At 36.1% G+C, this 15,778-nt stretch overlaps 1 protein-coding gene across 1 annotated transcript; it reads right to left on the minus strand.

The window, feature by feature from the left end:
* Positions 1–7,122: 7,122 nt before the first annotated feature.
* On the minus strand, positions 7,123–11,933 carry LOC144448453 (uncharacterized). The gene is made up of 4 exons (XM_078138704.1): positions 11,797–11,933; positions 9,129–9,265; positions 8,752–8,883; positions 7,123–8,056 (listed from the first exon to the last, which is right to left on the minus strand). The coding sequence occupies exons 1-4, from the start codon at positions 11,819–11,821 to the stop codon at positions 7,799–7,801; spliced, it is 552 nt and encodes a 183-aa protein (XP_077994830.1). The 5' UTR covers positions 11,822–11,933; the 3' UTR covers positions 7,123–7,798.
* Positions 11,934–15,778: the final 3,845 nt, after the last annotated feature.

Here is a 15,778-nt window from a genome sequence, read left to right on the forward strand (position 1 = left end):
GTTTTTATTATTTTCGTTGTATTTTCTTCACAGTAACTACTGAGGCATGTGGTGTGAACCAAACTGGAATTCTTTCCAATGGTGAATGTTTCTTCCTTGTTCAAGAAGCATGTAACTGGAATACAGCTAACTTTGCATGTTCAAAATTTGGAGGACGATTAGCTACGATCTCCACTCGAGCTATGCAGGTAAGAGCACAACAAGACATATTTCAGATGCAGTTATGATATAGTATCATGGTCACTACTGGTATTCCTATGTGTAACTATACATGGCTACGAGTATGGTGAATTAGGAAAGGGAGCATGTTATAGTATTGTTATTCGCAATGTACGTGGGAAGGGAAAACTTGAGGAAACATTCAAGTGATCTGTTTTATCCTGACAAAATGTGAAGCTATTTAGAACTCGATAGTCTTAATCGATGATGTAAATTGAACATGTACACTTATTCATATGACAACTATTAACAATCGTTACGGGCTTGTGACTCTACCATTACAGTAGTAATGATACAAACATAGATATAAAATTAGAGGAAAGGTTTAAAACTGAGGGCAATGTGACTCTTCACTAGTTATTGCTTAAAACAGTAGGCTTAATTATTCTCCACTTTGCAGTTTTTGCAATTTGCATACCTGTTCACTTGTGTATTGTTCTTCATCTTCCTGTCATGTTACATAATTATTCGTATGTACCATTTGCAGTAACTCTAAGCACGGACCTTTAACGGCCTTTTATACTTCCTCCAACGCCATTATTGTGACAATGACGACAATGTGATACATTTTAGCCTTTGTAAGTGGATAGTGAATTGATAAAAACATTTTCTATAGATTTGTTTGATTGTGTGATTTGTTCTCATATCAGATGTTCCTCCGTCGTCAAGCAATGTTGACAGGAAGTACCGGTGATTGGTGGATTGGGCTGCACTATGATAGTGATTTGAATGAGATGATATTTTCAGATAAGAGTCTACCAACTATAACTCTATACAGAAACAATGAATGGACACATGAAAATTGTACAAGTAAGTCCAATGGTAGAATATCAAGTTTGTGATAATCCACACTTCTTTCCTGAAGTAAAACGTCATCTGGCTCGATGAATATCTTAAGTTACTATTATACTGCACAATTTATAGTCTTGCTGTACCTTATTCTTACCATCTGTCTTGCTCTACAAAAATCTAACTAACATTGCTACATTTCATTATCTGGCTCAACAAAAACTTACCATCAGTGCAACATTTTATGGTCTTTTTGTCTCAGTCAGCATATAAAATACTTACAGAGATATTTGTTTATATTGACCTGGGAATTTAACGAATTATTATCTATAATATAAGTTTTTGTACAGTAGTTGTGAACTGTATTTCTAATATCGCGATTTGTTTTCAACAAGAGAAAGTCATTCAAAGATTTAAAATGGGATGAAACTACTGGAACTACTGTTGGTAGAGATGGATATGTGGAGTCATAATGGGTGAATAGTTAGAGTGGCCGGCATGGAATCTACATGTTGCAGGTTCGAGCCACATCGCCGCTGTTTGTTTCTGAGTGGCTAAAGTCCTTGGGCAAGATTTGAACCATGACTGTGCCTCAGTCAACCCAGCTGTATAATTTGGGACCCGGTAGGATAAAGGTTGCAATGTGAATGCTTTAATCCTGTGCGCTTATAAAGGCTGCAATGGATTGTATGCTCCCCAAAGGATTTAAGTATAAAGGGTTGTGTTGCTATAGATCCGTGCCAGGGTAATAACTTTAAAACACTTTGAGTCAAAAGTGGGAAAGCGCTATATAGAAATAGCATTGTTGATGTCCGCCAATGGCCACTGATGCTGTAGCATGATTCAGGAATTAGTAAACTAAAATCAACCAAATAACGAACAATACACACAAGCTGTAGACCATATCACTTTAATGCATCCAAGTATTGCCGTGTAGAACTAAAACATGACTGTATATGATCACAATATACGTTGATTTACTTCATTTAGTTTATGATCAAGAGATGATCGTGCTTTTAGTGTTGCTGCTCCCACTCTCTGGAATAATCTCCCACTCAACATCCATCAGTCACCTAACTTATTTGCTTTTAAGTCCAATGTTAAAACTTTACTTTTTAAAACTGCTTTTTAACTGATATTTGTATTGTATGATTTGCTTTCAGCGTCTTTGATCACATTTTTTGTGGATACTGACGCTTTATAAATAAATTATTATTATTAATATTATTGTTATTATAGATGTAATTTAGTAAATTTCACATCTGTTTACTGTAAATTCACTGTCAATCCCTTTTTTCACCCAATAATATTTGAAATTATGGTTTCCTACTGAGAAAGACTATAAAACAATGTCAACTCTCTCTCGTTTCAGAAATGACTCGGTACTACAGTTACGTGTGGTCAGTGCAAGATTGCAACGAAGAAAACAACTTTATATGTCAACAACGTAGGTACCTGGATTGCAATTTTTACTGTTGTATAAAATACTACATTAAGACGACCTTTACAGGCTATGTAGGTGTACGGATGACTGAAAACGAGCTAATTATCGGAATACTGACAGTACAGAAGTTCTAGACTATAGTACATGCCATGTACACCTATAATTGGCATGTCGTCATACACTGTCACTAATAGATCCAAGTCTTAGTAACTTCCAAGCATTCACTCATTTTAGAAAAAAAGGATGTATGAAACTTTAAAAGCAGAACACGAGAACTGGCTATACATTGCTTTCCTCCCACTAACACATTAAGCTATGATTATACACCACCATTATTGTATTATATTTCTATCTATTTTTAAATGGTTTCATATTGCATCTACAGATATTGACGATGTAACGAAGTGTGGTTATGGTAAGTCATACCATTATATAGTCTTTGTCTGTTTTTTCTGTCTGTCTGTCTGTCTGTCTGTCTGTCTGTCTGTCTGTCTGTCTCGTAATTAAAATATCATTGTAAAAATACATATTGGGTCTTTGGAACAAATCTACTTCAATGGCACTGTAGGTTTCTACGTCGTTCTATATTGTGTTTTTGATATCTATAAAATCAGCCGATATAATTTACTTGTACTGTTTTGCACATTGATCATCTAATATTTCCCACAGGATGGACATTACACGACAATAAGTGTTATCGGTACCAGAACGAAATCTCTACAACATTTGAAGACAGTCATCAACGCTGCCTTACGTAAATATTCACGTTTTTTGTGTGTTTCATGAAGTTCTCAGTCACTCTGATTTCTAATTAATAGTATAGGGATGTACAGGCACACAGACATGCAGATGCACGCACGTATACATACATACATACATACATACATACATACATACATACATACATGCATACATGCATACATACATACATACATACATACATACATTCGATGACTAAACCTATAGGCACAGATAGGTCGTTTGATAGATGGGTGACAAGGTGGGCAAATAGATAGAAGGATCCATTATACTCATACATCTAATAACACGTTTAATGTTAGTTTACAGTTATTGCTATCTCTCTTTCAATAATTGATTGCTAATGAATTATAGGTTTTAACGATACATTACCATCAATTATTAATATCGCTATGAATTTAAATTGAATTTCTATTAAACCTGCCAACCAGGAGGTCCCTTTTATGTATCAATCGACACTGCTTTATTAGGGTCTAACTAACTGACTGACTGACACTATTGATGTATAACTAAATGGATTTTATAATGAAAGCAAATGTATGCTATTAACGTATTATATAACCCCACCCACCTTTCAGGCAATAAACGCCAAATACTAAAATGGGTTTACAAGGACATCGTTAATGGATATATATATAATTCATATTAAACAGAGTCTAAATTAACGTTTTATTAGTAGAACGTTTATAATCATTTAACATCATATCATATCATATCATATCATATCATATCATATCATATCATATCAAATCATATCAAAAACATGTCATATTTCGTGTAATCTAATCTCATCTCATCTCATCTCATATCATATCATATCATATTATATCATATATCACATCACATCACATCACACCACATCACATCACATCACATCACATCATATCACATCATATCATATCATATCATATATCATATGTCATATCATATCATATCATGTCATGTCATATCATATCATATCATATCATATCATATCATATCATATCATATATCATATCATATCATATCATGTCATATCATATCATATCATATCATATCATATCATATCATATCATATCATATCATATCATATCATGTCCACTAGTATCTGGTGTTGAAATCAAGGTGATACACGAACTGATTAGGGACCTTAAATTGGCACTATTTGTAACTGAAGTACTACATATTTTCGATTAGATAACCAACAATGTATTCACTGAAAATTGTTAAAATATCAATAATTAAAAATTTTGTTTGATGAGAGGTCGGTTTTTTCATAAGTAGTACAGTGATACGTTGACATCATGATTGCATTGGGTCTCTGATTTTTGGATGCGGACCCGAAATTAATTTGATTGGCGTTTATTGAACCATATTATGTATACAGCTTTACAAATATGTTTACACACAAGTGATTCATTACTGTGTAGAGTGTACAATATTACAAGTAAGTCATTGACATTGTATCTTAAAAACCATTTCAGTTGCAGCTAGTGCATTCTTTATACGAGTTTGATTAGTTTGAAATCAGCAGCATAATGCATTCAAATTCAATGGCCTAGTTATGAATACATAACTTGAACTCCAAATTAACAAACAAGTAATTAAACCTTAATATACAACTGATGTAATCGGTAAGGTAAACATACGCATGTAGATTTTTAATAATAGAGTTTATAAATTTGTTTCCCTCAACAGGGTTGGAGCAAACCTTGTGACCATACGGAATGGAGATGACAACCAATTTATAATGACATTGCTAGGTAATGCCTGTACACAATGTCAAAGTTTTATAGGTAAGAGCGGCAATAACATTTGTTTGTGTTTTCAATGTCTCGCGACGGTTCTTGTTCCTTTTTTCGGACGTTCTGTTTTGCTTCCGGTCGTTTGCTCCGTCAATCTTCAGGTTCTTTGTCAAATATGTCACCGTCAATTATTATTTATTAGTATTATACATCTGACTCGTGATTCATTAAATTAATAATGTCTACTACAAAGCCATTAATGATTTCGATCTTTATAGATTACAAAAACATACACTTCATCGTTCAATACCATAATATTTCTTTCTATCACTTAGGGTACAATGACATTGACACCGAGGGCGCTTTCGTCTGGATAAGTGGAGCCACGGACACATACCAGAACTGGTCAGAAAACAACCCTGCCGCGTTTTCAGACACCAATGACTGTGTGTCAATCGATTCCACAGATGGAACTTGGATGGATACGACCTGTTCTCAGTCCATTGGATTTGTTTGTGAAATGTCCACCTTTATAGTCTAAATATGGTTCATTATTATAAACATTATATCTGCATAATTTGTTAAAATTCAAGACATTTAGCTTAATTGGGTAAATATAAATATCTATCAGAGAGAGAGAGAGAGAGAGAGAGAGAGAGAGAGAGAGAGAGAGAGAGAGAGAGAGAGAGAGAGAGAGAGAGAGAGAGAGAGAGAGAGAGAGAGAGAGAGAGAGAGAGAGAGAGAGAGAGATTGGTCTTGTCATCTTGTGTAACCATAACTTGTTGTTTTCCAGCCATACGTTTAATTTTGTGGGAAGTACTGTCATAGTTTGTGATTTGGTGTATGTATACAATGTTAAATATAGTCAACTACAGCATTAGAAGCACGCCGGGCTAGGGTCCCACTACGAAAACCTAACCGGTAACATGACATGGGATGCTCAAAACAAAACTTTATTAATTTTTCATTTGAATTCTACACAATTTTTATAAAGAATTTTAATTTTCTAGCAAGTGAACTCAGTCATCGTGCAAATCAATCAAATTCATTGTGATTGAAACTTGAGATGGGCAAGACCTTGAATACCGTTTGGGACGCATTGTGTTTATCATTAAACAAACAAATACACAAACAAACAAACAAACATTACTTCATCCAAACATCTGCATCTGATGACCTTTGAACTTATGGAGTCCTGTATTTTATTTCCAAGTGAATAATGTATTATAAATGAATTCCATATCTTGAATAAATGGATTGAATAAATATGCTTTGATTGCAATTGAAATTATTTCCTTTTCACTGCAGTTGATATTAATTCGTTTGATGGCATAGAAACTTGCCACCTCATACTGTTCCACTCTAATATGCAAATTAGGCATTCAACAGTGTTGACTTTCATTATTAGTTTCGTTTTATATGAATAGCAATCTGATAACTATGTTATAAATGAAAATAATTTGAAATGATGGGGTGAGGTAATTATAGTTCAAGGTAAGCTTCATTCATTCATTCATTCAATAAATCAATTTCTTGCTTGCAATTCAGAGAGGATTTCTGCCTAAAAAGGGACAGCGATTTTTTTGTACTAATTATTGAATGAATACCATCCTTATTTCAACATGAAATTACCATGTAAAGAACCCTTTAGTGGTGAACGCATATGTAGGCCAACTAATCACATGATAACTTAGAACACATGCACACTCACACGCATATGTGTATAGAATTCCTGATGTTTGCTTATAATATGCAAATTATATTTATTTTCACCATGAAACCAGACTATATTAACAACATCAACATAATAAATTCGACCAAAACAATACTGCCTACTTCAGCAGATAACAACTTATAATAATATATAAATCATATGGTGGATCATGCTATAATTCCCTACAAGAAATGATGCCCGTGCAATCTGTCGTATCTAGTGACAACCTGCTACCCTGTCTGACAATCACAGTTGTATTACAATGGGAGGACTCAGGAATACAATATTACTCATGCAAATGAAATGGCTTATATCAAATGACAGTAAATGTAACCCAGTCACCATAATCTTATCCCTTATCCCATATATATATATATATATATATATATGTATATATATATATATATATATATATATATATATATATATATATATATATATATATATATATATATATATATATATATATATATATGGGTTACCACATTAATGTTCTTTATAAGGATTAAATGAAATTATACTTTTGTTCTGAACCAAGTTTTTCAATAACTCTGCCAAGTAGCCATTTTTTACACCTAGATTTATTCCTAATCCGAAGTGGGCCTTTAAGATTAAACATGCACAAAAAGTTATGACTTATGTAATACCACTATAGAATTGTACATGTCAAAATATTCAGGTAGGTCTAAACTTACACAGGATAGGGTAATTGGGGTAAATATATCATTTCTCTTATTACTCTCGTTTATCATATATATGAATATTCATATCTTGTGTAATGCATTTGCCAAAAGGATAATTCTATAGACTGTTACCCTGGTTACCGATCACAGGCATGATTGAATCAAAAAACACAAAACAGATATTGATGAATATAATAATGATAGTTGAAGTCTGGACTTGTGTAATCTGAACAATACAAAGTGTAGTGCTGCTGTATCAACCAACACACACAAGAGAAGACTTGTTAGGGTTGATCTACACGACGTGTCTTACTGTCTAGGACTTACAAGAACTCTTCTTAGTCTCAGTTATATCATGCATATTTACCGCTACTACTTTCCCGTGTCTTCTGGGGAAGTGGCGGAAATCAGAGGCAGCAATGGAGTATGGGTAACCGTGACTACATACACAAGTAATTATATTTAATTAGTTCCAAAAGTTGTAAGGCGTTGTGGTGTCATGTTCCATATGTGGGTAGTTGATGTTCATATTCACATCTTCCATTGCAGTGTTAGCAGCGCTGACTGTAGCTGCGCTGACAACAGTGGCCAGTATGACTGGAATCAATATGCTGAGAACGATCAGACCAATACCTATGCCGAGGGCAATGAAGGACAACTGACGGGCTGAGCGAGCGGCAGCCTGTGACCCCACCATATCTCCTTGGTAGGCGAGTTTGTGTACCTGTGACAAATGTTTAAAATGATTTTCGAATCAAGTTCAAGCCATAATACGAGAAACAAGTAATATCTGAAGTTTGCATATCTGTCTGTCTGTCTGTCTCTGTTATGTGGGATGGAGCTAAAGACAAATATCTGATTACAAATTGAATAGAATGCGTGAAATTCAAATATGTAGAAAATACATCCTACTTAGGTCAAGGGTTGCACATAATAAAACTTTGAAATATATCACTGTTTCATGTTTTAACCAAAACTCGCTGTGATTGATATGCCTGGTTGTGCCTTATCTTATGACTAACACTATAGGGGATACGTTTTAGCATTTTTAGCATAACAATTACAGTTGAATGATATTTATCAAATGTATCAACAATCAAATGCAACACGTGCATTGAATGAACTACTTTTCAATATCAATTGCAAATTATCACTAACTTGGGTAGTCAGTTTGTAGGAAGAACTTTTATCCATTCAAAGAAATCGATATATGAGCTAAGTGACTGCTCCAGTTGTAGTAACCTCATGGGTGACTGCATCACTTTTTATCTAGAAAACTCATAGACTCGAAAATGCTTTTCTGAATGAAGCTATTTCCTGTACCAAAGGATATACGTGAAAAAAACAACCATCCTAGTCGGTGATTGTCACATTATTAGAATGTAGATATGCAAAATTATGGAAAATGAATGTACTTACATCTCTCGCTCTCAGAATAGCAAAAATACCGACGGGCCAGAAACAGCAGAGCGTGGTAAAGATAGCCAGTCCAATGCTGTCATCTGGAACATGTTGTATTCGGACAATAGAGGGTGTATTAGGTGCGATCACCTAGTTAAAAACAAACATAAAGTTATGGCAAAAAATCTGGGAAAAACTGGCTTGTGCATAACTTGAACACATACTCACCAGGTACTTTACAAATTACAGGTCATGTGAATATTCAGAACATTGAAAATGTCATCCACTCATTTTGAATGAAATTGAAGCACAGTGAAGAATTAGCCAAATTATGTTTTCTAATTTTTTTAGATTTCCTTGAAAACAAATGCCACCACCGTTGAGACTTGACTTACCGTAGTGTTTGAAGTGAAGTGTTGTGGATAATTAGGTGGTGCTGTGGTTGGGTGTTGACTATAGACCTGTCCTCCTTGGAGTTCATAACCAGGATATTGTACCACTGTATCATGTTCTTCTTTTAAAGGACCATAAGCTGTAACATGAACAAATATTAGTCAATACAATTACTATCATATCAAAATAGATATGGTGACAGCAACCCAGAAATACAATTTGCCAATGGCAGATAAGCTATCGGCAAGCTAACACAGACACATATCGAAACATGTTGTGTAAGCATGTGTATTTATAGTGATATACATCCATTGTGTTAAAATGAATTGTTGGTATCGCCAACGTTTTCCTGAGGGGGAGTGGGTAAGTCATTTGCAATATTGGGTGGGTAGTGGGGCAAGTTGAAACCGAGTGAGAGGGGGGTGGCCAGACATCCTTCACCACCAGTGGGAGGGTACATGAAAATATCTAACCCCCACAATTTTTGGGGAGGGCGATTCTATTAAAAACGTTGTTTTAGGTCTGAAACAACATATAATTAAAAATACCACCAATGGCGTTGTAGCACAACTGTATAGTTTTTAAAAATGATTATCCATATGCTAGTCCATGCTAACAATAGGTGTTCATTTGCTGAATGACTATCAAGTTGCCTATCCAACTATGTTGCTATCTTTGCGATATACGCAATCATTTGGCTGTTGCTATGGGCGTGGTCATGTTGTTAGATATATTTGCATACATTTTTTTATATTTTCGTTCACTTGTGTATGAATTCCTGATATTATCTTTGCAATATGCATGATCATTTGGCTGTTGCTATGGGTATGGTCTTGTTGCTAGGCACATTTGCATACATTTTTTCATTAATGTTTATTCATTTGTCTTTCTATTCTTGTTATCTTTGTAATATACATGATTATTTGGCTGTTGCTATGGGCGTGGTCTTATTGCTAGGCAAATTTACATACATTTTTTGAATGTTTATTCAATTGTCTGTTAATCCCTGTTGTTATCTTTGTGAAATACACGGCCTTTTGGCTGTTGCTATGGGTGTGGTCATGGTTGCTAGGGATGTTTGCATACATTTTTTGAATGTTTACTCACTTGCCTACCAGATGATGTTATTTGACCAGAATATACTGCCATTTGGTTGTTGCTAAGGGCGTAGTCATGGTTGCTAGGGCCAATTGTGTCAAAATATTTTGAAGAAAAACTGCAGAATAACACTTCTAGAAACATCTCACCAAGATTCAGTCTCACTGATGAAGTACTTTTTGAGATAAATTTTTGACCAAAAATTCACAGTTACACCTAATTTGCATATTACTGATGAGCTCATTATATGCTTAATGTTTCTTCATCTATACACCCACAGATGCATCCCTGTTAAATTTCAGCCCAATCTGCTAAGCAGTTTTGGAATTATAGGTTTTTGACCAAAAAGACACATGTTTAGCCCTAATTTGCATATTACTAAGGGAATCATCATATCATGAACATATCTTAACCCCTAAGAATGTTCCCACCAAATTTGATGCCAATCTGCACAGTACTTTTAGAGTTTAAGTTTTTTGACCCCAAATCACATTTTTTACCCAAAACCCACATCTCTGATGCAATCATTTTCATTTGAACAATTTCCAACTAGACACCAGAAGTAACATGACCACCAAATATCAAAACAATCGGTCCAGCGGTTTTGACATCTGGCTTGGTTTCGTACAACTTGCCATTCACCTCGTATTTCACCAGTACAGCTCGACATTCCAGTGAAAAGGGTGCGGTGGTTGAAAACAATACACAATCTTTCCTTACGTCTAAAAGTTTGGGGTATACCATTTGATTTATGGGGGGGGGGGGCTAGATGATTTGGACCCAACGACATATTTTTTCAAGAGCAACTAGACAGCAATATTTTTTTTGCCAAGTAGGGGACAGCAATTTTTTTTTTAAAATTTGACTTTTCACTTCATCGTTTCGTGTAACATTTTATTTAAAAATTGAATTTCCTAATGACAGGAGACATACGTGCTGAATGTACCTTATTTCAAATGTATGAGGTAACAATGAATGCCGCTTTAATCATAATTAATATTCCAAAAGTGGCTACTCAGCAAAATTGGAAAGTAGCCACAGTCCTGTCTGCAGCATCAGTTAAACATGATGCATTTTCATATGCAGTGCGTGGCTATATATTACAATATTAATACATTGATGTGAACGTGTTGCCGTATATGAACTGTATCTTACTATACTTATTCAGTGCCCCACGTGTGTTGTGATCGACTACAGGATTTGACATTGAAACCACCCATTATACAAAAAGCGTCCATGTTGGAAATCAGGAGGCATCGCCGATCATATCATGTATACGAGGGTTTCTCCCACTCACACGGGCATTGGTCATCAGCACTCAAACGTTCATGAGTCGTGTTGTCACTTTCACCGACCGTTAATTGTGAACTGGGGACTGTGATAACGTACGTATACGTTATATGACAGTGACACTGACAGTCAAAGTCTGCCTCTGTTGTTGGGTGGCGGTGGTACTCTTCCATGGTCGCACTGAGTTTCATTTTACGTGCGTCACACATTACATCGTCGCTATATTTATCACAATTGCCCTGAATATTGCATATACTATGCTTAAAATAAAGCAAGACGTACCGTTTCCTCGCTGTCCTTGCTGCATAATGAACAAAGCGCCTATATATAGTGGGACAAATCAACGGGTTTTCAGAATTTCCCCTCTTCCAAGGCCAAGTTATACTGTGCGATATGTTGGACAATGCAGTTTGTACGTCACAAGACCTCCCGCAATGTATGCAAATTTGCCACGCATGTTCTGTATTTGTACCACGTATACATTCCAATGTGCTAGATGGTAATAGTATATGATACCAGGAACACACACGTCGCTATATATTGTGAAAGTGTATCACAAACCCCTGACAAACCCTGAGCAAAGGAGGGGGTCAAAGGTTAACAGTCATAATACAACCAATATTGTAAATTTCAAAGCAATTTATTCAATAGCCTTGCGACGATTTGGAATTCAATGCTGTTTCCATAGAAACGGCTATTTAATTCAACCAAACATAGTGAAACGGTTTTCATGAATTGCATATTTCAACAGTACAATATTAGATTATTGGTGTATATTATTTTTAAAAACTTTAATGGCGGCAAGGCTTAGCTAGAACTTCGACTGCACACTGCCATCTGAGAACTTAGGAAGTACCCCGACCCCTGGCGATGAGCGCTACTTATTTTATTTTATCTTATTCATTTATTACTCTTCATCACAGGCAAAACGTGCTTTACACAATAAGGGGTAGACCATTTGATACCATACTAAGGGATGGACCATTTGATATTCTGGGGGGGGGGGCTTGGAAGATTTCGGGGGGAAAAAAGATGCCAAGTGGATTTCCTTGAAAAAAAAATCCGGATATGAGTGGGTGATGGAAAAAAAAGATGGACCACTGCTGCTAGAAAAAAAAAATCTTAATAGGGAGATGGTGCACAGGTTCGAGTATACTGTTCAACCTGCTCATACCTCTCCAACCTAGGACACTTGTCAAATCATGACAAACAGTTTCAAACACATGTCAGGGACCAGTCAGTTTCGTTAGCCTGTGGTACATATATATATTTGTTCTTGTCTCTGTTTCTTTCATAAATGGTTTAAATATTACTTCATGTAAGGGTTCAAACATAACTATACATAAAATTATACATATAATACATGTATTACCTAACTACCACACTAGTTACAGAACATGCCATGTAATTTTTTGGCTGTTTCACAATCAGTGCTTCACTTATCTTGCACTTTGGGGCAAAAGTGAACTTGACTGTTTTGTAATGGTAATCTTCATACTATTAGATAGTTTATAAAAGAACTTAATCTAAATTGTTATAGTCTCTTCAGTATGAATTTGTCAGAAGGGATGATATACTTCTTATTTCAGACACTACATGTATCGACACCACAACTCAAATTCAAGTTTCTATTGTACACTAGGTATGACCTCCTAAAGTGCTCTAACACATCAGTGACTTTACTATACATGCAATATCAATGCCCCTATACCAATGTTACAGGCCCACTTTTATAACATGGAACCCCCTCCCCCATAAGAGGTAGACATGTTACAGTTTAAAATCAAAGTTCTTTCCTCCACCTCTTACTGTCAAGATGCTATGAAACTTTATTTCAAAAATGTTTCAACCTTATGTAGTTGTTTTTTTTACATGTTAGAGCTGTCTTGTAAAACTTGCACATTATTGTCTGAAAGTGTCTGTGAATAGCCTAAACATTGCCTTTAGAAGTAAAAACCTCCAGGGCTTCTAGGGGGACACCCCCTAGACCCCCCCGTAAGAGGTAGACATGTTCCAGTCTCAAATCAAAGTTCTTGCCTCCACCTCTTAGTGTCAAGATGCTATGAAATGACGTGGACGTAGTATGTTGCATATTGTCATGACGTGGACGTGGTATGGTACATATTGTCATGACATGGACGTAGTATGGTGCATATTGTCATGACAAGGACGTAGTATGGTGCATATTGTAATGACATGGACGTAGTATGGTGCATATTGTCATGACATGGACGTAGTATGGTGCATATTGTCATGACAAGGACGTAGTATGGTGCATATTGTCATGACAAGGACGTAGTGTGGTGCATATTGTCATGACAAGGACGTAGTATGGTGCATATTGTCATGACATGGACGTAGTATGGTGCATATTGTAATGACATGGACGTAGTGTGGTGCATATTGTCATGACATGGACGTAGTATGGTGCATATTGTCATGACATGGACGTAGTATGGTGCATATTGTAATGACATGGACGTAGTATGGTGCATATTGTCATGACATGGACGTAGTATGGTGCATATTGTAATGACATGGACGTAGTATGGTGCATATTGTCATGACATGGACGTAGTGTGGTGCATATTGTCATGACATGGACGTAGTATGGTGCATATTGTAATGACATGGACGTAGTGTGGTGCATATTGTCATGACATGGACGTAGTGTGGTGCATATTGTTATGACATGGACGTAGTATGGTGCATATTGTCATGACATGGACGTAGTGTGGTGCATATTGTCATGACATGGACGTAGTATGGTGCATATTGTCATGACATGGACGTAGTATGGTGCATATTGTAATGACATGGACGTAGTATGGTGCATATTGTCATGACATGGACGTAGTGTGGTGCATATTGTCATGACATGGACGTAGTGTGGTGCATATTGTCATAACATGGACGTAGTATGGTGCATATTGTCATGACATGGACGTAGTATGGTGCATATTGTCATAACATGGACGTAGTATGGTGCATATTGTCATAACATGGACGTAGTGTGGTGCATATTGTCATGACATGGACGTAGTATGGTGCATATTGTCATGACATGGACGTAGTATGGTGCATATTGTCATGACATGGACGTAGTGTGGTGCATATTGTCATGACATGGACGTAGTATGGTGCATATTGTCATGACATGGACGTAGTGTGGTGCATATTGTCATGACATGGACGTAGTATGGTGCATATTGTCATGACATGGACGTAGTGTGGTGCATATTGTAATGACATGGACGTAGTATGGTGCATATTGTCATGACATGGACGTAGTATGGTGCATATTGTAATGACATGGACGTAGTATGGTGCATATTGTCATGACAAGGACGTAGTGTGGTGCATATTGTCATGACATGGACGTAGTATGGTGCATATTGTCATGACATGGACGTAGTGTGGTGCATATTGTCATGACATGGACGTAGTATGGTGCATATTGTCATGACATGGACGTAGTGTGGTGCATCTCAGACCACTGAACGAATCTATAGTGGTCTGATGGTGCACATTGTCATGACGTGGACGTAGTATGGCGAACATTTGCCTTTTACAAAGAACAGAACTATATAATGATCTACAATTGGTATACACACTGTGTATATTATGCATAGAACTTTACATCAACCTCACTTTTGTCTCGCCTGACACAAAGTCCAATTGTTGCTATAAGTATAATACAAATCATATCAAGTTTCTTCATTTTGTGTGTGAAACTTGATCGTATAACCATGGTATACAACACTCCAAAAAATATCATTACGTATCATATATTCGTATTCATTCCAATCCTCAAGGACAAAGCTACAATTCTACAAATGGAAACACACGTATTAACTATTTTAAGCAGATGGCGGTTAATGGCCGAAAGTCTACCTCCATCTGGCAGTCTGTAGTAATATGTGGCCATCTATTCTTCTCCATCAATTGATACCGATAGTCTTTGTGTACGACTTTTCCGACAGTAGAAAGAAATGCCGCCCTGTGCCATGATTAGTACCATTGTTGTTAAACTTGATATTACCATCTTAACAGAAAGTGCTATCAGTTTCACCAGCCCATCACAACAGAAAGTGCTATCAGTTTCACCAGCCCATCACAACAGAAAGTGTTATCAGTTTTATCAGCCCATCACAACAGAAAGGGTCATCAGTTTTAGCAACCGATCATAGTAGAAAGGCCGGGGTCATCAGTTTTATCAGTCACTCATAACAGAAAGGGTCATCAGTTGCGCATGTGTAGCTTC

The sequence above is a fragment of the Glandiceps talaboti genome, chromosome 17 (genome assembly GCF_964340395.1).
Source record: "Glandiceps talaboti chromosome 17, keGlaTala1.1, whole genome shotgun sequence".
NCBI lineage: Eukaryota > Metazoa > Hemichordata > Enteropneusta > Spengelidae > Glandiceps > Glandiceps talaboti.

Coding starts and splice junctions, on each gene's coding strand:
- LOC144448453 (XM_078138704.1), bottom strand. CDS start 11,821: ATGCAGCAAGGACAGCGAGGAAACG. Junction 9,266..11,796: donor GCAAGGACAGCGAGGAAACG/GTACGTCTTGCT, acceptor TTCATGTTACAG/CTTATGGTCCTTTAAAAGAA. Junction 8,884..9,128: donor ACTTCACTTCAAACACTACG/GTAAGTCAAGTC, acceptor GTTTTTAACTAG/GTGATCGCACCTAATACACC.